The following is a 23,136-nucleotide window of genomic DNA, read 5'->3' as shown; positions in this document are numbered from 1 at the left end:
GGGTAACAAAATACAAGGATGCATTCCATGGTATCATATGGGGGGGGTTAGGGTATAGAAATATCATTAATAAAATAGTGGTTAATGTATTTAAGAACAAAATATAAAACCTGGAAGTCTACTGACATAGAAAGTGTAGGGTGTAGGATTAGATGTGCCCTTGGATATAGAAGAAATGATGGGAGTGGGGAACGATTCCTTGCATGAGATTCTGGGGACTAAGAAATCCCCGAAAGAGCAGTCCACTACGATCATTGTAAAGGTCAGAACACTGGCTAGGCTTAATTGGGGAATATTCAACAGAAGGTCAGAAATTTGAGGGAGAAGCAGGGAATCACAGATGTTATTCATATATATGTAAGTGCACTGAAAAGACATTGCCTAGTGTGTTTCATAGAGACTTCGGGCCACCTCTTGACCTATTATTTTGGATAAGCTTCTACTGTAATGGCATGGTCTGTCCTCCTGTTGCACAGGTAGCTACTAAACTATACTGGTCTCCTTTCCATAATCTGTTGGCAACTGTACCTAGAGAAGGGTTTCTCAACCTCACTACTATTGACAACTTGGACCAGATAATTGTGTTGTATGTCCTGTGCATTGTAGGATGTCTAGCAGCATCCTTGACATCTACCCACTAGATGCCAGTAGCATTCCCATAGTTGACAACCAAAAACATCTCCAGACATTACTATGTCCCTTGGGAAAATTGTGCCCAGTTGAGAACCACTGCTGTAGATTATGGTAGGTCAGCATGTTTGGGAGTTGGTCTCTTGTAGCTCATCCTGGTCAGGCCTGGGCCCATCCTCTCCAGCAGGGCAGGGGACTGTTCTTTTGGAACACTCTTTCTAGCCTTCTGTAAATGGCCACATGAGATCATCTTTAGGGTATACTCCTGGGCCTGTGGACTTTCAGAAGTCAGCTGTTTGAAGGGATAAAAGGCACCGAGGAGTGCATTTATAGGCTATTAACATTACCCAGTTAATATGAAAAGTGGTGAGTCAGGATGTATTTTCACTTATTTGTAGGTACCTGGAAATTATACTATTAGGACCTGCTTGTAATCAAATACTAAGCTCTTTGAGGGCAGAAATTTGTCTTTGGTCACTGATATATGCCAGGTGTTTAGAGTAGGTGATCAATAGTTCCTGAAAGTTGAATGAAAACATTAATGACTGGCTTTTTTGAATGGATCCAAAAATAGCTGTCTTCCTTGTAAACATACCTAAAATGAACATGAGGCTAGAAAAGCTCCAAAGAATGGAAACTATTAATCAAGAAGATACAAGCTTATTCCATGAGTAAAAAATTTTGTACTTTTCAGATTGGAAAGAGGAAACCTGAGAATAAGATTCCAATTGTATTGCAAGTACTGATTGACAAGATTATCACAAACCTGTCTGAACACCAAAGTAGTAGCAGTCTTCAACTTTACTAATAGTTGGCTTCTAAAATGTTGACTGTAAGTTAGCACTTAGAACATACTTTGCTATAGCAAAGGGTTATAAATGGCAGTTGGATTCCTGTGTCCATGTCCGAATGCCTGTCACTAATCCCCTGCCGTTTATGACAGAACTCAGAGCGTCAGCCAGGAGGCCAGGGATATCCCCAACTCTAGGACGGCCTCCCCTGGGGCGAGGGGCTTTTTGCGAGTGTTGAGAGGGGATTAGCATGGAAGACAGGACGAGGCAGATGCTCTCGGGTCCCAGTTCCCTTAAACTACGTGGCATGTATATAAGTAATTATAGTAAAGCCATTGCCATACTGGGGTGACAAAGTACCACTGGAGTTCAGCTTTATATGTGGTCATTTGTGAATAGCTGGCTACATATACTTAGGGATTCAACTTATGTTAAACTAAATATCCATTTTTTTTTTTTTTTGGCTGCACCACGCGGCTTGCAGGATCTTAGTTCCCTGACCAGGGATTGAACCTGGGCCACGACAGTGAAAGCCTGGAATCCTAACCACCAGGCCACCAGGGAACTCCCATTGTTAATATAAACATGTAAGTTGTTACTTATAAATTTAGTACAAGCTGTAAATGTAAATTTAGAAAAAAGGAGGAACCAAGGGGCTTTATGTTGTATACAGAGAGTCTGGGGTCCACCGTCCCTACCAGATGCTATAGAAGGTGACTGTGCTCACAACCTATTCTTTCCTGCCACCCGCAAAGGTACAGAGAGGTGAGCCACAGTGGAGTGGTAACAGCCCCGAAACTAGAAATTAGCCTGTCTGGGTTCAAAGACTGAGTCTACCTTTGCTAGCTAGCTGTTTCCTTATCTGTAAAATAAAGAATTCAAAGAGTTGCTGTGAGAATTAAGTGAAATAATGCACCTAACCTCCTAACACAATGCCTGGTAGATGGCATGTACTCCATAAATGTTAGTTATTACTCTTGTTACTAGTTTGAGTCAGTCTGACATTTTTGTATTTTGGAAAGATAGAGAATAACTGCCTACCTTTTGGCATCAGTGTCTACCAAACACTAAATATCTTTGGACCCTGACATGGATTTTTATATTATTCAAGAAATTACTACTGCAACACAATGTGGTAATAAAACAGTGAACTTTACTGAGAAGTTTCAAGCATCATGACCTGAGGAAGTATTTTTCAGTTCAGTTTATCAAAATATTTGAGCTTTCCAGCTGGATCTGGAATTATCTGTTAAAGAAAAAAAGCAAATTATTCATTTTAAAAGCCAAAGTATATCAACAGTAGTCTGACATTAGTTGCTTATCTCTTGACTAAAGGTAAAGATTATTTTGTGTACCAAATTATATCATATATATTTAGGAAAAACTGGATTTGTCCTGCTAATCTCAGCTATCCCAGAAGGCAGATAATTTGCTAGTAAATTAACATCTGTACTCAAGCACCCTCAAATTTACTTACAGCTCTTCTCTTTGCCACCAGGCTTTCATGGCATCTTCAGGTATGGTCTAATTAAATCAAACATGTTAAGAGAGCATGGCTACAGATGTTAATGTATTTTAAAAATCATCTGCTGATGAAGTGATGGTATGCTACAACCTGAAAAGGGGGCAGTGGGTCCAAATGGATTGCTTGGAGGTCCAGAACTGTAACCTTTTAATCTCAAACTGCAAAGTGAAAGAAGTACTCTAAAAACAACATGAGTGCCTATTTAGTGAATGGACAAATGCTCTGAAAGAAAAAGTGTTCCCTCCTACAGCATTACAGCCTTAGAAACCTCCTAGGTTTCTCATTTCTCACATTAACTGTTACTTGCTAGTTACAGGTAAAGTACATCTATCCCTATATAAAAATATAACCTTGTAATTTATTGTAATCAGCTTATGATAGTTCTATATGCATTTTCTTCAGCATAAAATAAATGTTACCTAATTTCAGGCATCACTCCAGGAGTATTTTGTCTTTGCCAATATATAATCTCTCCGCATTCCAATTCAATTCAAGAGTACTTATGGCATAACCACTGGGTGCCAACAGTGTGCTGCACAGTGGGGGATCCAGTGGTAACCACCGAAGTCCCCGCCTTGGAGGCTTGTACAAGCACGTGGGGACGATGTACATGTACATAACTGCTTTTGATGCAACACACAAAACTAGGACACAGGCTCTGTGACTCAACAGAGTCTGAGATGGCATCAGGGAAGGCCTCAGAGTGGAAGTAGCATTTAAGTTGGTCTTGAAAGAAGAATTTGGAGAATTTAGGGAAGGGGAGAGAGGTACTCCAGGCTACAAAAAGAAAGACCTGAGCAAAGGCACAAAAGCGTGACAGAGTAGGGCTTAGTTTGGGGAAAGATGAGTCACGTGATTTGGTGGGAGCACAGCATGTGTGCATGTGTATGCGCGTGCGTGAATCATGGGACGACGACCAGGGAGAGGCAGTGGAAAGAGAGAACGCAGAAGCTTGAAGGCTGTGCCCGAGCATGAGGACTTTGTACTGCAGAGCCACTAAGAGGTTCCGGTCTGCAGAATGACATGCGTTGGAGAGGAGAGAAACTGAGGTTGGGGAGACAAATCAGGAGGCCTGTGCAATGGAGATGAAAAGTTCATCTATCTTCAAAGAAATGCCACCACCAAACCTTTTCTGATCCTACATCCCCCTCTCCAGCTCTTTTCTTTCCTTCTTCCCTTCACAGCTGTAGTTCTTGAACTAGTTCATACTTCATCTCCTTTTCCTCATCCTACCCTTGCCCTATCCTCAAACCACCTGCTGCCCTCCCTGTGGTCACGAGGGACTCCACATTGCTCAGTCAACTCATGGGACTCCAACCCTCCGTGCACTGGGACACTGGCGTCCTCTCCCATTCCCACAGCTCAGCGTTCTGCCCGCGCCAGCCCTTTCTGCTCCCCCACCGCGCTGAGCCGCTTCCGGCCTCAGGGCCTCTGCCCCAGCTGCTCTTTCTGCACGGCTCCATGCATGACTGGCTCCCTTTCTTCACTCACGTTTCAGCTCAAATATCATCTGAGAAGTCTTTCCTGACCACTTTATCCCCATCCCAGGCACTGTCCCACCGACTCCCATCAACCTGTTTCTAAAAGCATTCGCCACAACTAAAATTAGAACGTAACTCTGAGGGCTGGGACATTGGCTATGGTGTTCACTAGTAAGTATCATCTGGCTATCATCCAAGTTCGAAAAGTTGCCATATAGCAGGTGCTCAAGGAATGTCTGTTGAATGAATGCCCATAAAAACGGAGTAGAATGGTGGTTGCCAGGGGCTGGGGCTGGGGGAAATGGGGAGACGCTGGTCAAAGGGTATAAGCCTTCAGTCTTAGGATGAATAAGTTCTGGGGAGCGGATGCACAGCACGGTTAACTATAGTTAATACTGTTGGTATACTTGAAATTTGCTAGAAGAGTAGATCTTAAGCCTTCTCACGCCACACAAAAAAGGCTAACTGTGAGATGATGGATTTGTTAATTAATCTCATTGTTTTCAACTATAATCTCTTCAAATATTTTCTCAGACCCTTTCTTCTTCTCTTCTTCTTCTGGGACCCCTATAATTCAAACGTTGGTGTGTTTAATGTTGTCCCAGAGGTCTCTGAGACTGTCCTCAATTCTTTTCATTCTTTCTTCTTTCTTCTGCTCTGCAGTAGTTATTTCCACTATTTTATCTTTCAGGTCACTTATCCGTTCTTCTGCCTCAGTTATTCTGCTACTGATTCCTTCTAGAGAATTTTTAATTTCATTTATTGTGTTGTTCATCATTGTTTGTTTGCTCTTTAGTTCTTCTTGGTCCTTGTTAAACGTTTCTTGTATTTTCTCCATTCGATTTCCAAGATTTTGGATCATCTTTACTGTCATTACTCTGAATTCTTTTTCAGGTAGACTGCCTATTTCCTCTTCATTTGTTAGGTCTGGTGGGTTTTTGCCTTGCTCCTTCATCTGCTGTGTGTTTCTCTGTCTTCTCATTTTGCTTAACTTAACGTGTTTGGGGTCTCCTTTTCGCAGGCTGCAGGTTCATAGTTCCCATTGTTTTTGGTGTCTGCCCCCAGTAAGCCAGATTTTCTTAAAAGCTTTTAATATACACTGAAGGTTTTGCTTGTGACTGTTTTCTTTGCCCTGAATTGATTCTACCACGTCTCCATTGTTTCCCCCCCCCCTTTTTTTTAATGGTATCTTTCTCTGTATACTTGGCTTTAAAATTCACAGCGCCAGGTCCCATATCCTGCTTTCCCAGTTTCAGCTACTCTCCGTACAGTCCAAAGAATGCCTGTAGTCTTATGAGTTCTGCCTAGCAATGTTTACTTCATTTACAAAATCAAGGCAGTTCTATTACAAGGAAAGATTATCCTAGGGTTGGCTTTTTTTTTTTCCCCCCCAGCCATCCTCTTAACAGAAAAATCAATTTGACGTACTGTTTCACTACCGGGTTTCCATCCTGCAGGGCAGACTGAAAGAAACAAAAATTGGCAAAAGACAGTTTAAAAACAGAGTTCAGTTCTCTTTAGCAGCCCTTGTGTTTTCTTTTTCCAAATGAAACTGAAAATATAGCCTATATTAATGACAACATTGCTACAGGACACTTGACTTCTGTTAGCTTATTGGCTTGCAGCAAGAAATTTTAGTCATGGAGCTTATCAGCAGGCAGCTAATCTATTTTCACTTTTGTCAATTATGTTTAGTTACATTTACAATAGAAGAAACCAAATTGAGAGTTCCTCTAATACAGTTGGAAAGTTTGGGAATCTGGTAAACTGAAAGGTCTGGGTACAGCAAAAATTCCTTGAATGTACATTCCCTTAAGCTTATCTGCTATGTCCTGCAGTATTTTGTACTGATGCCATGGTTCACTGTTTGTCAAAAGAGACTTTAACATTATTTGGAAGGTAGGATTTCCCCTTGATTTAGAGTGCACCCTGGCTCAGGCACTGAGTTACACTTTTGAAAGGAATATGTAACATGTGTTCTATTTTAAGACGATCTGACCTTTTCCATTTGGCTACTACAAAAACTTGAAGTGAAAGGATGAAATGACAGATTACCAGTGTGATACTGAATAACCTTAAGGATTTCTGAATTACTTTGAGGAAAAAAAGCTAAATCAAATAATGTAAACATGCAAATAAAACCTACGTTACTAGATACTGCCCGATTGGCTGGTGCATTTTAAGTTTATAGAAACATAATTTGAAAAATTACAGTAGCAGAAACTTCTCTGAGCTTAACCAAAAGGACTATGAAAATAATATTTTGTCCATCCTATTCAGTAAGTAGAATATATTAGTGATATTTTGTTAAAAGCACTTTAAATTATAATTTGATCTGCTTAAAAGACCTAATAATCTGAAAACAATCAGAAGACTTTGGAACCATGAAAATTACTTGTAAGATAAGAAACCAAACCAATTATGCTAGTATCTCTCAAACTAAAAAATCAAGAGGCTATGATGGTTAGAAGGGAAGGGCACCTTCTCCATGTTTGTCGGTGTACTGGAATGCCTGAACCAAACGCAGTGTCTCATCCACAGATCTACCCACAGGAAGGTCATTCAGAGTAATCTGTCTTAGGATTCCTTTGTCATCAATAATGAAGAGACCTCTGTAAAACATAAGAATGGTAAAGGTGAGGACATTTGTTCTCAGTCAAGAAAAATATTAGTTAACGTGAATCCCTGTACTGCTCACACAGAAGGATGTTATACAGAACCAAAAACACTACTTACCTACTTGACGGGTATGCACATGCACACACCCCCATACCCACACTTATCTACTGTATATTTTGGGATTATCACTGTTAAACGGTAGCTTTAATAATTTGTTTTTGTCTATGAAATGTACTGTAGTATTATCAGTTGAATCTTGACGTGTACTAGGTTTGGGATTGTACTGTAAATGAAATGATTAAACTACCTAGCAAAGCCTTCCTTTGGGTGAAGGAGTGATCCATGTTTCTTATCACTGGCTGTTTAGAATGTCTTTGTATTTCCTTTTTCAGTGGTGGAAAAAGACAAAGTCACCAATATGAAGTTGCCTTTCCTTCTGAATCTTTCTATATGTGATTCACTACTAAGGCCTGGGGAATAATGAGATAGTTCGACCTAAAAGACCTGCTATTGAGATAGGGGTGGCACTGTAAGAGTTAAAATATACTAGAGATGAAAATTGTCAAAGGATTTTACTATCTATTTATTTCAGTCAATATGGATTTCAACCCAATACTTACTTTGGATTAGAAAAGGATCTCGGGTACTAGGGCTAATTGCTTGTGTACAAGTATTAAAATAATGATGAGATATATATATTTAGTAGAAATACATGGCATTACATATCTAGTACATGAAATCTTATTCCATAATCATGTTAAACATCACTGAAGTGTTCCTGCTCATTCTATAACACCTTTTTTTCTTTTTTTTTTTTTTTTAATAACACCTTTTTTGAATGAGCAACTCAACATCTGAACTAACTAGGGCTCAATCTCCTTAGACCAGATCAACTTGGCCAAACTCAGGCAAAATTGTTAATTACTACTCATATGGGTATTCTTTCATGTACTACTTTTACAGTTGAAAATTCTCATCAAAGGTGATCAAGTCTGTTCTGAAGTAAGTGACCCTGATCGGAAATTTTGACCTTGCCTCTGTAAGGCACATCATACCAACACACACCACACAAAAACAAATCTGCCTTTTCTTTGGTAGCAAATTGTAGCTTCTGTTTTCTGTTCTGATTTTGTGAACTGCTTCTTTGGTAGACTATGAGACGAAGGCATTGGCCATACTTGGTGTAATATGTATATATGTCTCTTCCACAGAGCAGAGACAGGTCATTCTTACAAAAAGCACGAAATTAAAATGGCAACAGACATCTCAATACCAGCCCCAGAAGCTAAAGGTATCAGGGCAATGCTTTCAAATGTCCACAGGAAAATGCCTTTCAATCTAGAATTCTACACCCAGCCACATTATTAATCAAGCATGAGAGCAGAATAAAAACATTTTCAGACACAGAAGGCCCTCAAGCATTTTACCTTCCAATGACCTTGTATTAGGAAGCTATGAGGATGTGCTTCCCCATAACAAAGGATTACATAAAGAAGGCAGGCAGGCATGGGAGCCAGAAAATTGGGTATCTAATAGAGAAGAGGTGAAGGAAAGTCCCAGGATGCTGGTGCATAAAGTGCTAGGACAACAGCTATGCAGCAGGCCTAGCGAGCCATCAGTCTGACTGGAAGCAGGAGGATGGAGGAAAAAAACTGACAGAGGAAAAATGCAGCACTTAGAGGGGTTACAATCCAGGTGTGGAATTTAGGAATAATTAGTGATGGATATATAGACAACTAAGGGAATGAAAGAAATGAAGTAGTTTATTAGCTACAAGAAAATTAAAAAATTTGCCAGAGGGGAAGGTTATCTTCAGCACACTACACTTAAAAGCTTAGCAGTGAACAATATTTATATAAACACTGAATATTGACTTAATCTGAAATTGTGACACATCATACTGGGAAAATTAATTTGGGGATGATGTAAGAAAGATAAAGTCCTATTTACCATGAAAAATAATACCAAAATTGATATATCCAGGAGATGTATTATATAAGATACTGTTTAGAAATATGGAGTCAAATAATGCAAGCAGTAGCTAAAGGGCTGAAAGTAGCTTCCTCCATGAAGCAGGGCTAGGAGTAAGGAGAGGACTGTTGAAGAAAATGTGACTTTTAAAAACTATGTGCATATATTACTTTGATGAAAATAAAAAATTAAACAAACTATTGGTTCAAATCACATAAAATAGCTAATATTAGATAATTTTACTTGGTTAATGTTCAAATAATTCTAAATTTTAAAAGTGCCTCAATCTTTTTAGTGGCATATTTACTCTTTGGGAGTTAACTTAGTAATAAACTCTAGGCAGAAACCATTACAGACTTGGCAAGTACCAAAAAAAAAAGAAAAAAAAAAAGAGAAAGGAACTTGGTAGTGACACATGATACAATATGGATGAACCTTTTTTGAAAACATTATGCTAAGTGAAAGAGGCTAGTCATAAAAGAGCAGATACTGTAGGATTCCATTTATATGAAATGTCCAGAATAGGCAACTAGAAAGACATAAAGTAGATTAGTGGTTGTGTAGGGCTAGGGGAGGGGGACTGGGTGAAATGGGGAGTGACTGCTAATGGGGATGGGATTTCTTTTTGCAGCAATGAAAATGTTCTAAAATTGATTGTGGTGATGGTTGTACAACTCTGTGAATATGCTAAAAACCACTGAATTGTATGCTTTAAATGGGTGAGTTGTATGCTATGTGAATTATATCTCAATAAAGCTGTTATATGAAACCCACAGGATTATAAAATACTGACACCTTCACATAAAACATTAAAAAAACTTAGCACTGCAAAGCAAATCAACAATATATAAGAAAATTAAAACTGTTTCAAGCTGAAGTTGCCCTTTTTTCAAAGAATTCTATCAGTATTTATTAACTCAAGTAACTCAATGAGGGTTGTTGGGTAAAATATTTCCTTAATTTTTCCTACTCCAAAGACACAGGTTTGCTAAATACTATGATACTTGTATTTAGAAAAACCATTACTAGAGTCAGTTTGGAAAAGAGGAGAAAGAAATGGACAAACAATTTGGGGACCTGGGTTCACGTCTGGGCTCTGCAATTAACTATAGTAACTTTGGCTAAGTCCATGGAACTCTGAATCTGTTTTTTATGTAAAATGACAGGGTTGGTCAAATACCTCTAAATAATCTTCTGGCTCTAACAGTCTATGACACTCACATAGCTTAAGTTGGGCACTTACCAATTATTTTTGATGGTATCTACAACATTTTTGCAAATAGAGCAAATATTTCTTGATCAAACCTTGTACCTTCTAACTCCATTTCAAGGAGGATTACAAATATATTCATATTTGTCATAATGTAAAACCACTGAAAGGTACCTAAGAGTGTGGCCCGAGTCTTCCAGATATACGCCATAGTCCTTTGAGATCTGATGGTTCAAATCTGAAAGAAGTGGAATGCTTATCAGCTCAATTCCTCCTTGTCTTCGATCGGTATTAATCCTGTAACAGAAAATTTACCTTTCAGGGTTAAGTAAATGGCATATATTAAAACAGCACTCTTTCTTTGCATATGCACACAAACATACAACACACATTCTCTAACAAAGACAGGCTAATATACATTCTATTTTTCTTGCCTCTCCCTCCCTTTAACAATATATTCATATCCTTTAAACACTAAATATGGAGATACACATCACATTTTTAATGTACAGACATAATATATGTTACTAATCTCTACTGACAGTCATTTAAACTGATTTCATTTTTTTTGCTTTATAAACACTGCTGGAAAATCCTGATAATTCTCAACTTTGTATACTTGTCTGATTAATTCCTAGAAGTGTAACTATGGATCAAAGGATATGCACTGTAATAAGCATAACCTTAGAATTGTGATTGCAAGACAAAGCCTTGTGAGATAAGCAGGATACAACTGGATGGCATTTTAATATTCTGAGAGACAAGAAATGCAAAGTCCACTTGAAGCAGCAAGGAAGTTAGCTGTAATCTCAGACTCATCAGTCTTCAGATTTAAGTATTCTGCAACTTGAACCTGGGGGATGTGGGTTGGGGCCCTCATGGTAGGACACTGACGTAGCTGTTAGGAAACAGGGAACTGTTGCTCCAGATGTTTGCAGCCCCAGTTCTGACATCCAAGTAGAAATCTCTGGTTGATATGAAACCTATCCAGCTGAGAATGTATCCCGCAAAATTCCTTGGGAAAGCAATCCCAAATTATTTGGGATGACATAACTTTCTCCTTAGTGGATTTGTGTTTTAATCCTGCAAAGGTTTAGAATTACTAAAGAAATGAAGCAAATTAAACCCATAGTTTTAATATTTTTATATTTAGAAATAATCAGTATATATTTGTATACTAAATTATTTATAATGTTTAAGAGATTTGGCATGTTAAAATAACAGATTCACTTTATGATTCCAATTCAAAATGTGTAATCTGAAATTTTAGTTTATAACTAGTAAAGAAACATTTTTTTAAATAGTAATCTTTTATTTATTTATTTATTTTTATATTTATTTTTGGCGGTGTTGGGTCTTCGTTTCTGCGCGAGGGCTTTCTCTAGTTGCGGCAAGCGGGGGCCACTCTTCATCGCGGTGCACGGGCCTCTCACTATCGCGGCCTCTCTTGTTGCGGAGCACAGGCTCCAGACGCGCAGGCTCAGTAGTTGTGGCTCACGGGCTTAGTTGCTCCGCGGCATGTGGGATCCTCCCAGACCAGGGCTCGAACCCGTGTCCCCTGCATTAGCAGGCAGATTCTCAACCACTGCGCCACCAGGGAAGCCCAAGAAACATTTTAAAAGGACTTAAGACACATTTATTTATTAGATTTGCAAGAATTACTTAAGTTCTTGGGAAAATTTGTCTGAAAATTGAGATGCTTAAATATATTAAATATATAACTGCATCTTAAAATAGTTAAGAGAATCAATTACTTAAGGAAATGTAAATTAAATTTAAATTGTAGCTCCTGAACCAATTAAAATTTTACTTACATATATACACATACATATATGTGTGTATGTATAATTTACATTTATAATTATAATTTATACACATTTACAGTTATATATACAAATATATATTCATGTATATGTATATATATTTATATACATAATTGTAAATGGAGAAAAACCTGTTTTGACTTTGTTACTTTAATGAATTGAATGTTAAATTTTAAAAGCAAAATAATTCTGAACAATCTTTATTGTACAAAAATTTTGTGAACAAAATTATGGATGCTATTAAAAACTCACATTAGGGACTTCCCTGGTGGCTCAGTGGCTAAGAATCCACCTGCCAATGCAGGGGACATGGGTTCGAGCCCTGGTCCGGGAAGATCCCACATGCCACAGAGCAACTAAGCCTGTGCTCCACAACTACTGAGCCTGAGCTCTAGAGCCCATGAGCCACAACTACTGAGCCTGCGTGCTGCAACTACTGAAGCCCGCGAGCCTACAGCCCGTGCTCCGCAACAAGAGACGCCACCGCAGTGAGAAGCCTGCGCACCACAACGAAGAGTAGCCCCTGCTCGCCGCAACCAGAGAAAGCCCGCGCTCAGCAACGAAGACCCAATGCAGCCAAAAATAAATAAATAAATTTATAAAACAAAACAAAACTCACATCAACATGAACATTTCAATGTTTGAAACATGTTGCCTAACTGCTCTCCAGAAATGCTGAATCAACTGTGTTTGTGTAAGTACCATTTCTTCACACCTTTGTCAACATTAGATGAAATTCTTAAATATTTGAACTCTTGGCCAGACAGAGGAAAAAAATGGCATCTCTTGTCATTTTATTGTAAATTCTCTGCAATTAATTAGGCGGAGCATCTTTTCATGTTTAATGAATTTTAAAAAATTATTTAAAGCATTAATTTAAAAAATCATTGCTTCTTAAAAAGTAATTATAAAAGCTATTTTGAGTTTGACTTAATACTAGACAACTGTGTAACAGAGAGACATGGTATTTTAGATTTTATTTCTCCAGATTAAGGTTACCCAATTTATGATAATAAAGTAATCATATAATTCAGTGGTTTTTGCTATGGATATTACATCTTTTGAATTTAACTTTTTTTCCCAAAATTTGAAATGTCCTATAAAATCCTTAAGCATTTTTACTGTACCTTCATTGAACTAGCAGCTCTCAGATAAATTTATTCCTGAACTGTCTGATAAATAACTATATTCCTGTCATACAAGTACCATGCGCTAACCGATTGTGCCACTGGAGCTCCTCTATATTCCTGTCATGTTAAGAGTTGTCTGCCCATAATTTAAGAGTATGTCTATTCTTTTCCCTACAAATATTAAGTTTAAGATACTGACCACGCCAAATGGGTAAACTGTGAATCAACAGAGCATGCTACCACTTCAGTGTTTATCGATCTGAATTCCTCAATTCTATCACCAAAGGCGATGATTTCAGTTGGACACACAAAAGTGCTGAAAGTTAAAAAAAGAAATTATTCTCAAAATACACATATACTTAGTTTCAAATGATTTTGTTTTTATAAACACCTTTAGTATATAAAAACACACATTAAGAACAATTTTATATATGAAGCTTCTCAAGGTGTAGTCTAAAAAAATGGTTATTTGATCAAATCTTATTTAATTTAAAAAGTACATTATAGAGTTCCCAATTACATCTTGATAAACTTTACTTTTATAACTTAATGGATCAGTGGTCAACCAATGTTCCCTTCTCCCTTATGGCAGCATCCCCCATTTTATTAGCTTTTATTCAATAATACTTTATATAGTGCTTTATAGCTTTCAAAGGATCAATACAAATTTTACATTGTTTCACTATTTTTTTTTAACCTTCCTATGCCAACCCTATGAGCTAGATGCATCTACCTCTATTTTGGAGATGAGGAAATACTCTCCCACCCCCCTCCCTTTCTTGATAAGGTCCTCTTCTACTTACTACCTCGTCTCCCAGTCCTGTTGTCAGAAGGGCACATTTAGAGAATATTACCTTAGGGTAGTATTTTTCAAGCAGTGATAGGGACTCCTTAAGCCAATTTATTGAGTTCCAACCAACATTTAAAAAAAGTGAAATAGAAAATATGATCACACATATATCACACACAGTAAGGGTAAGTTATAAAGCATATACATGTATATATAAGTGCATATATATGTGTCTATTCAGGAGTGACATTAAAAATATTTAACCACCTTAACTCAAGGTTGGCTTTAGCTCTCTCTGGAGGTTTCTGAAAGGGACTAGGTGGGAGGGGCAACTTGGGGAGGGGGTTGGTATGGAAGTTGTTCAGTATTTTAAGGAGCATGACTATATCAGTGCATACAGACTAAGTATTACCTTGTATGTATAAGTGTATTGGGCGGCAATGAAAAATATATTTCCTACCGTGTGTCATCGTCAAGGAAGTTTGAAAAACAGGCTTACAGGACAACAAGTTCCTACCACAGCCCAACAGAGGCTTTTCAAATGTTTCAGTTGTTCGAGTGGAGGACTGCCATATGCAAGCAGACAATTCTAATCCAGATTATGTCCCTGGAAACCTGGCCTATGACATGTATTTTTAATATTTTCCAAAAGGTAGGAATGATCAGCCCCTGCCCTCCTTCCTATTATTCCAAGAAATGCCACCTAGAGACATACTGGCCCAACTTAAAATTTCGGCAGAAAACTGAAATTCTGCAGAATCTCGGCAGAATTCCGACTTTCTTCCTTGCAGACTGTGGCAAATGTCCCAGGATTCTTCCTTCTCTAACCAGGCCCAGTCTGGCAGGCATTACACAGAAACAACAGAAAGAAGCTCTCTCAGCTCCCTGCCCCAGAAGACCACTGCTAACATCATGCTCTAATTAGATATATCTTATTCATTATGGAGTTTTAAATAACACTGGAGAAATAGCATATTTGTCTATGTTATACTAATTTCAAAATTCAGGTTTAGCATCAAATATATTTAATATATGTGTTGCTTTTCAGCTTTACAGCATGAATTTAGAAGGCCTATCATTTTATATATATTAAAATGTCTACTTCTGGTTTCTCTTTGAAGTTAAGTTATATAATACATTTTAGCTAGTCAAGCCATAGTACAAGTTGATTAGAAAGAAGCAAGTTCTTACTAATTTAAAAGATTATATATTATGCAGATTCATGATTTGTTTTAGCCTCAATGTACAAATTTTTATGAGAATTCTATTTGGATTTAGAGTAGGGGGTCAGCAAACTTCAGTTCACAGTCCAAATCTAGTCTATCTTATTTTTTGTAAATAAACTTTCAATGGAGCACAACACTCATTCATTATTGTCTATGTCTGTTTTGTGCTTCAAAGGCAAAAGTGAGTAGTTGCAATGAAGATCACTTTGAGACTAAAATATTTACTATCTGGCCCTGTACAGAAAAACTTTGCTGACCCGTGGCCTAGAGACAACCTAAAGATATGAGCTTAAGTATATCCTCCCTGCAAGTTTAAAATATATTTACTTAGTTCTAGATTACTCCTAATGTAAAAATGACCTTAATATACAGTGGCAAAGACAGAAGAATCTTCTATTTACTTTTGTAACCAAAAAATATATTCAAACAAAAAAGATAAAAGTTGGGATAACTCTCTTTGGTATCTTTTCACTTTCATGGAATTTGAAAAACACTCAAAGTTAAATCCTCAATGTGACTAAAGTTCCAAGAGTATTTACTTTGAGTCAACTTTCTATCTACAAAAGTGCTCACTGCCAGAGTTAAAGTAAGAGAACTACCCCCATAACCATAATTTATATTAATAGGTATTATTCCTTAAGCATATCCAGTATTTTCAGGAAAATGTTCAAGTCACAGAAAAGCAACAGATGTAGCAAAGAATAAAAATAGTAAAACCATAGTTAAACGGCATCACCAGAGAAAAAGGCTTATAAACATTCAAGTTAACAAACAGATTTGTGGCATAAGTCTTGCTATTAAATGCTTTCTAAAATATTCTCAGTCCATTTTCTTGCCTTACTAAGTATAGCTTAATGAATATAAATGTGGCTTTCCTCTAATGACTACATTATGATAACACAATCATGTAGATATAAGTACCGGGGTCAATGGGTTATGATTCTGAAATATATTCAAGATGTTACCTTCTTGAAAAAACTCATCTCAGTTTTCCCTTTAAGAACAAGTGCTAAATAAAATAATTTCTAACTATTTGATGTTGTTGAATAATGATTGATAATGACTGAGGTTTTACTAGCTGCTATGTACATGTATTACTTACAAATCAAGTGGGTAGAAGAAAAAAACCAGGTATTTCCCACGATAATCAGTTAACTTCAGCTCCTTAAATTCTCCATTTATCACAGCTGTTCCTTCCCAATAAGGTGCTGGCTTGGAAACTAAGAAAGAAAAATATATGATGTTCTTTAACAATGAGAAGGTTGGTGGGAACACAGAAGGACATTTTTAGGAAATAACTAAAAATCAAGGCTTCAGAATCTTTGGACCTCTTTAGCAGTCTGGTGATGCTGATGGACTTCTCAGAATAGTGTTACTGAATGCATAAAATATTTAGAATTGCAAAGGAAACCAATTACATAGAAATGCAATTATCAAAACTATCAAAAAACAAACTGGTGATAATATTAAGATTTGTGTCATTTTATTAACACTTTAAAACTGCAAGATCTAGCAGTGATGTAGTAACTACCCAAGATTATGATGAGTGTAAATGATGTTTCAGGATACTTGCAACAACCATAATGTGGCATGAAAATATCTGTGACTCTACTGGAGACAAGTACAAGCAAGTACTGCTGAAGCTAAGGTGGTTTGTTGCTGATGTTCATAATGGAAAGAAATGCCAAATTTCAGTGGGAGGTTAGTGAAAATAAAGATTTTTTTCCTATTCATGTTCACAGACCCCCTACATTCCATCCCTTCACTAAACCCTACTGGATACTTCACTATAGCCCCTCCAAGTTAATCAACTTCCTACTTTCAAATATTTAGACTTTTGGTTCTCTAATGGCAGTATTCCACATGTACTAATTTAAATGCTTGTCTTGTCCAATTTCTCACATACACATGGAGGACCTGCTGCTACATTCAAGGAAAAGGAAATCTGCAAATATACCAGGACAGAAGTGTAAAATCCCAGAGCATGGGATAATTTTCCAGGGCTTTGAAAGAGGAGACCCCTCTTGAACAGGTTTCAAGTGACCTAATGGAAATTGAATAGTTCATGCTGCTCTCTTGTAAGGGCATGCTGTAAGTCTAGCCAACACGCTTTGATAATAATGTACCTTGATCTTCTGTTAACACATTCAGATAGCACTTAAACTTTCAGAACCATTACATACATTAAAGTCAATACTTGCTTCCAAGTTTGACTAAGGTTCCTAGAAAGTAAGGTTTAATAGCCAGCATTTATTGTATTTTGTATAATATCCAGCATTTTGGGTAACTGAAAATAGAGACAAACTTAAGATTAATTTCTCTGTGAAGTTAACATATAACACATGGTTCCTTATCTTGAGCCAGAAATATCTTGATCTGATTTGGTAAAGGCCAGGAGGGAGAATTAGATAGCAGAAGGATACAGAACTATATATGCTTTATATACATTACTTAAAATGCTACTCAAGTGTGAGGTTATAATTGTAACAATGTGTTGCAGGGACTTCCCTGGTGGTCCAGTGGTTAAGACTCCCTAGTCAGGGAACTAAGATCCCACATGCCCTGTGGTGTGGCGTGGCCAAATAAATAAAATTAAATAAAATAAATCTTCTATAATAAATTGACTATAATTTAAAAAAATAATGTGTTACAATGATAGTCCTTAATGATTTTAGCATATTGGGAAAACCAATAAAACTGAAAAATTCTGTTCTGAAAATCTTGATTTTGGCAATTTTGGGTTCTTTTTTTCTTTTTCTTTTTTCTTTTTTAAACACTGATAGAATACTTTATTGTTATTATTTGGCTTAGCAAATCGGTAAAGATTTGTTAAATGATAACACAATGTTGGCAAGGTGGTGGAAAGGCAGGCCCTCGTATCCTGGATATGGCTTGCTTGCTTGCTTTTTTTTTTTTTCCTTGGGAAATTTTGGGTTCTTGATTTAAGAACTGCAGTGTTCAAAAAAAAACAAAACTGTCATCAGTTTATAGAGCAAAAAGAATGCAGTTTGCTAAGATCTATAAATGGAATTCCCAAAGCAACCCCTTGCATGTATTAAAAAACAAACAAAAATTGTCCCGAATATAAATCATATAATTAATAAAGCAAATGCAGAGCAGTATAAAGAAGAATATTTAAATCCCCTCTCCCCATAACCCCCATCAATTTAACTACTGTTAACATTTTGATGTCTTTCCTTCCAGTCTTTTTTAAACACACAAATTTGGATCACGTTGTGCCCCACTTTTTAAAAAAGGAAGCAGTAGATCATGAACAGTTTTTCATGTTATTAAAAATTATTTGAAAGTATGAACTTAATAGTGCCATAATATTCCATTTTATGAGTGAAAAGTCCTTGTAATTTTAATTCTAGATGAGCCTGCACATGAGAGAAATATAGCAAATACCTAAAACTTGAAAAGGTTTGCTGGTAGAGGAAAATCTATTATTACTACTATTTTTTGCTTCCATGTGCAGACTTGGATGGGATTTGTTATGGAAAATATAGGTAATGCCAATAAACACTTAACTGGCTGACATATTTCAAAATATCTTCCCAGGCAAGTAAAACCAATGGGACTTGGAAATACGATTTTAAAAGTGCAACACTAGCTTTTTTAAAAACAAAAATCTAAAGATAACTTTCAGTAGGAAAGAACTGCAGATGTTTAAGGAGGCGAAAGAGTTTTTCTCATTTATCACTCCCACTCCATCCTAAGGCATAACAACATCCAATTTAACACTGGGGATTCATAATTGTGAAGCACTACTTTTTTTCACTGAACCTGGGCAAGGAGCATTCTGTAACTGTACCACAAAAGCCAAATGGTCAGTAGGAAAAGCAAGTTACTTAAAAGCGAGTAAGGAACAGTCTTTATCCTTTAGCCCCTAGCCACTTTTTTTGGGCTAATCTTAACATCCAGATGCAGCAGGCCACAACTTTCTCAGTATCTACTTAGTCTGACGTGTCCTTCCTGAAAGTGGCCATTAGTTGTGTACACTGGACAGAAATGCAAATAATCAAAAGCCAAATTGGCAGGACACAAATTTGCCACGAGGTTTATCATCAACCCAAATGCATTACTTCTAACCTCCCTTTTCCCATTTCCCTACAAAGAGCCTCCAAAGTACACCCTGTAACAAGTTCCTCATTTCTGAGAAACACAAAGGATACCCATTAACTACACAGGTCTTTGGGAAGGTGGCTTTTAATAATCTTCTTTCTAAGATGCAACAACAATCAAAGAAAAAAGAAAAATGAAACGTTTGCCCTCTTGAGCATTTTGTTTAGCCACTTTTCTGTTTAATCAAACTTTCTGTGAATCATTATTCAACTTATCAATGCATTCTTCCCCGAAATCGCAGAACAGACGCGATGTGCTGCAGGCTCTTTGCGATGTTTGAGGAAGTGTTTCAGTTTGCACAACATCCTCGTTGCCTGCAAGCCCAGGACCAGGGCCACCCTCTTTCCCTCATCTGTGGCTTCTGGGGTAACCACTACTTCTTCCAAAATCTGATTAGTGGAACCCATCCCTTTCTTCACACCTGGCACCCCCTTCCATCCCCCCCCACCCCCCAAGGAGAGAGCCAGGCTCTCCCCGGGACCGGAGGCAGCCCAGGGGGTGCCGCCCAAGCCAGGCCCCCGGGTAGCCACCGTAACCAGGGTACACGTGTCTCCTGATCCTCCCCATCTCCCGCCTCCCTCTGCCACCGGTCACCCCGCCTTGGCGGGGCACCACCTACTCTTGGCTTTGCTGAGGTGCAGGGAGTGGTCGGCGACCGAAACCCGGGACGCCTCCCCCGGGTACACATGTCCACCCGCGTATAAGTGGCACTCCTCTTCGCGGGTTCGGGGCCTCTCCTCCACCTTCAAGCCCCACAGAGCTTCGGCCGGCAGCAGTAACAGCAGCAGCGGCAGCAGCAGCAGCAGTAGCTTTCGGCTCCGGCCAGGGGCCGAAGTCGTCGCGGGTAGCGGCGGCCGCGGCGCCTCCATGACCACGCAAGGGTAGTCGCACGTCCCTTGGCTCGAGAGCTACTTCTCCCACCTCCTGGCAGTTACAACCGCGCGCCCGACGCCCGCGGGAGCCGAAGCGCGGCCTCGCGAGAGCTGCCCCGCCTCCTCACTCCCCCGCCTCCTCCCCGCTCCCCCTATCCCTCGCTTCCCGGGCTCCCCCCCACCCCGCCCCGCCCCGCCCCGCCCCGCCCCGCCACGTGGGCGTCAGCCCCGCCTGCTCAGCTCCTCCAGGCGTTTGCGCATGCGCCCTGGGGCGGGCCAAGGCTGGGAGCTTAGCCTAACTCTGCAGAGTGGCGTCGCCCGTGACTGGTGTCGTGTGCTCCCGCCCTTGCGCTGGGCTAGACATCCTTTTACGTCATCTCTTCCACAAAGCCTCGCCACCACACACTATCCCCGCAAAAAAGTGAGACGAACTTTTCTGCCTCTGAACGGCTTGCACTTTATACTTCTAACAGTACTTGTTTCTTCCTTGAAGTGGTCTGTGTGAACGGCGCCATGACTCCCCGCTCCCCCCCCCATCCCCGCCCTTAGTTGCAGCCCTTTTAAGTCCTGGGAGAATTTGGAGAAGAAAGGCCTAACCATTTACTCTCCTTCAGCAGGCAAGGCAAACAGGCAGTTTGGTGACTTAAGCCTGTCTCAAAGGTGTCTTTTTTTTTTTTTAAAGACTTGAAAAGTTCCCAGAAAACCGAACTTTGTTCCAGCACAGAATAGTTCCATCTTCTGACAATTACTCCATCACTTTACAGGGGTCTTCAGCAGCCTTTATGCCCCCAGGGTCCCTTCTGTCTTCCTGTGAGCTCTTGTCATCTTTCTGAATCCCACGAAAGCCATCCAACAGTTTGTCTTTCCTCTGTTAGACCGTCAGCTCCGTGGGGTCAAAATCGATGTGGAATTCATCTTTGTTTCCCAAGGCACCTAGCGCAAGGTTAGCGCCTGCCCTTGTAAGCCCTTGATTTTGTAAATAACACCTAATGTTCCCGACAGCCATAGTTTCAAGTTGCTTTCACATGTTTTATCCTTACTCCTTGTGACAACCCTTTCCAAACTCATCCCTCACCCTAGTCCTGCCCATTATAGGACCCGGAAGAGTTTGATGGGCTTGGGGCCCGAAGGCCCTTGGCTCCAGCCTCCGTCGCCCCCTCCCGAGACTCTCCACCCCACAGGCGTTTGTGCCTGTGCCCTGGGGGCAGGCCCAGGATGCCCAGCGACGCCCAACTCAGTATAGCATTTTGTGGCGTCGATGGCGACAGGTCTCGTGCTCCCGCCCCTCTTCCCATTCGCCCTCAGCAATGTTTTAGGGCCTCCTCATCCTTCCAGGCTCATCTCTTCCACATAACTTCGCCGGAGACTGGTCTCCCGCCATTGCTGTGATAGGCTTCCCGCCATTGCCGGTGACTGGTCGTGCGGTCGCAGCACTGTTTTAGACCCTCTCATCCTTCCCCCCACTCTCCTACAGAGCCTCACTACCGCACACCATCCCCCCCCCAAACCACCCCCCCCCGCCCCCCGAAGCTGAAAGTAACCCTTCTGCCTCTGAATGGCTTGCATTTTATACCTTTAACAGATACTTATTCTCCTTTTCCTGCAGTGAGCTGGGCGAACGGTGCCATGACTCAGGTTGTAGTCCTTTTAAGTACTGGGAAGACTTAGAGAAGAAAGGTCTAACCTGAAAAGCAATATCTTGAGACCATTTATTGTCTTCCAGAGGGAAAGAAGCTCAAGCACGAAAGTCACAGTTTGGTGACTTCAGGCTGTCTCAAGATGTGTATTATTTTTTTAAAATCAAGACTTGATAAGTTCCCACAAAACCCTTTCTTCCAGGCATGGTATTGTTCCATCTTCTGACAATTACCCCATCACTCACCCATTTGCTAAGATGGCAGATGAGAACTGAGGGGAGAAACACAACACACACCAGAAAGACGGAAGCCATTGGCAGCCTTTATGCCCCCAGGGTCCCTTCTATTTTCCTGTGAGCTCTTGTCATCTTTCTGAATCCCACAGAAGCCATCCTAACAGTTTCTTTCCTCTCTTAGACTGTCTGCTCCTTGGGGTCAAAATCGATGTCGAATTCATCTTTGTTTCCCAAAGCACCTGGCACAAGGTGAGCATTTGCTATTGTAAACACTTGATTTTGTAAATAACACCTAATGTTCCTGATAGCCTGTCGTAGTTTCAGGTTGTTTTCACATATTATATCCTTATTCTTTGTGGCAACCCTTTGAGACAGATAGGAAACCTGCCCTTTACAAACTCATCCCTCACCCCAGTCCTGCCCATCACATGCTCTGCTTTTTGTTTCCTGACCTCTGTTTCCTATGGGCAAAGGAGGAAGCCACCTCTCTTTTGCTGAGGGGGGTAGGCAGGGGGTGAGGGAAGCATGTCCTTACCTATAGCATTGTCTGTCAATTCTTCACTTTCCATGGTCCTGTAGATAGGAGTCCTCGGGTGAGGTGGATCTCGCACCTCCCATTCTTCTCCTTCTCTGGCCTCCAGCTCCACGTGGAAGGGGAATGGGGCCTAGGGGATTTGGGACTGAGTCCCAGAGATTCGGCTCAGGCCTATGCCCTGAGGTCGTCTTCGGTGATCCATGTTGATCGTTGGACAAACGGCCACAAAGCCTCAGTGAATTCTAGGCCCTGAGCTGGGTCTCTTAGTTTAGGAACTGGGAAAGGAAACTCGGGGAGAGTGTTATTTCCTGACACCTCTGCCCTGGGCTGAGCTGAGGTGCCCCAGCTGGCAGCAAGGGCTGCCCAGCAAGTGGGCCCCAGTGAACCTCCTGCCCACTGGAGAGTGGCCAGGCAGGCCAGCTCCCAGGCACAAACCGCACTCCTCACTGGAATCCTTTGGCAGCTGACATTCTGGGTGGCAGTTGCTCTGAATCCTTCTGTCCAATGATACTCCTCGTGTGCCTGCCTCGCGCCG

At 39.9% G+C, this 23,136-nt stretch overlaps 1 protein-coding gene across 2 annotated transcripts; it reads right to left on the bottom strand.

The window, feature by feature from the left end:
- Positions 1–2,552: 2,552 nt before the first annotated feature.
- PRDX4 (peroxiredoxin 4) lies at positions 2,553–20,298 on the bottom strand. Of its 2 annotated transcripts, XM_036840118.1 has the most exons (7): positions 19,941–20,298; positions 16,299–16,416; positions 13,380–13,496; positions 10,402–10,524; positions 6,909–7,039; positions 5,856–5,890; positions 2,553–2,667 (listed from the first exon to the last, which is right to left on the bottom strand). In XM_036840118.1, the coding sequence occupies exons 1-7, from the start codon at positions 20,188–20,190 to the stop codon at positions 2,617–2,619; spliced, it is 825 nt and encodes a 274-aa protein (XP_036696013.1). In that variant the 5' UTR covers positions 20,191–20,298; the 3' UTR covers positions 2,553–2,616. The 2 variants fall into 2 exon arrangements, with proteins under 2 accessions (XP_036696013.1, XP_036696014.1); XM_036840119.1 differs by lacking the exon at positions 13,380–13,496 and having other exon boundaries at positions 19,941–20,295.
- Positions 20,299–23,136: the final 2,838 nt, after the last annotated feature.

Source organism: Balaenoptera musculus, chromosome X (assembly GCF_009873245.2).
Source record: "Balaenoptera musculus isolate JJ_BM4_2016_0621 chromosome X, mBalMus1.pri.v3, whole genome shotgun sequence".
NCBI lineage: Eukaryota > Metazoa > Chordata > Mammalia > Artiodactyla > Balaenopteridae > Balaenoptera > Balaenoptera musculus.
The sequence above is the reverse complement of the archived record's forward strand: the minus strand, read 5'-3'. Positions and strand labels throughout refer to the sequence as shown.

Excerpts from the sequence above, each read along its gene's own strand:
- PRDX4 (XM_036840118.1), bottom strand. The coding sequence starts at position 20,190 with ATGGAGGCGCCGCGGCCGCCGCTACCCGCGACGACTTCGGCCCCTGGC. Across the intron at positions 7,040-10,401 it reads GACTCGGGCCACACTCTTAG|AGGTCTCTTCATTATTGATG; the intron begins GTACCTTTCAGT and ends TATGTTTTACAG. Across the intron at positions 2,668-5,855 it reads GGAAACCCGGTAGTGAAACA|ATAATTCCAGATCCAGCTGG; the intron begins GTACGTCAAATT and ends TTTCTTTAACAG.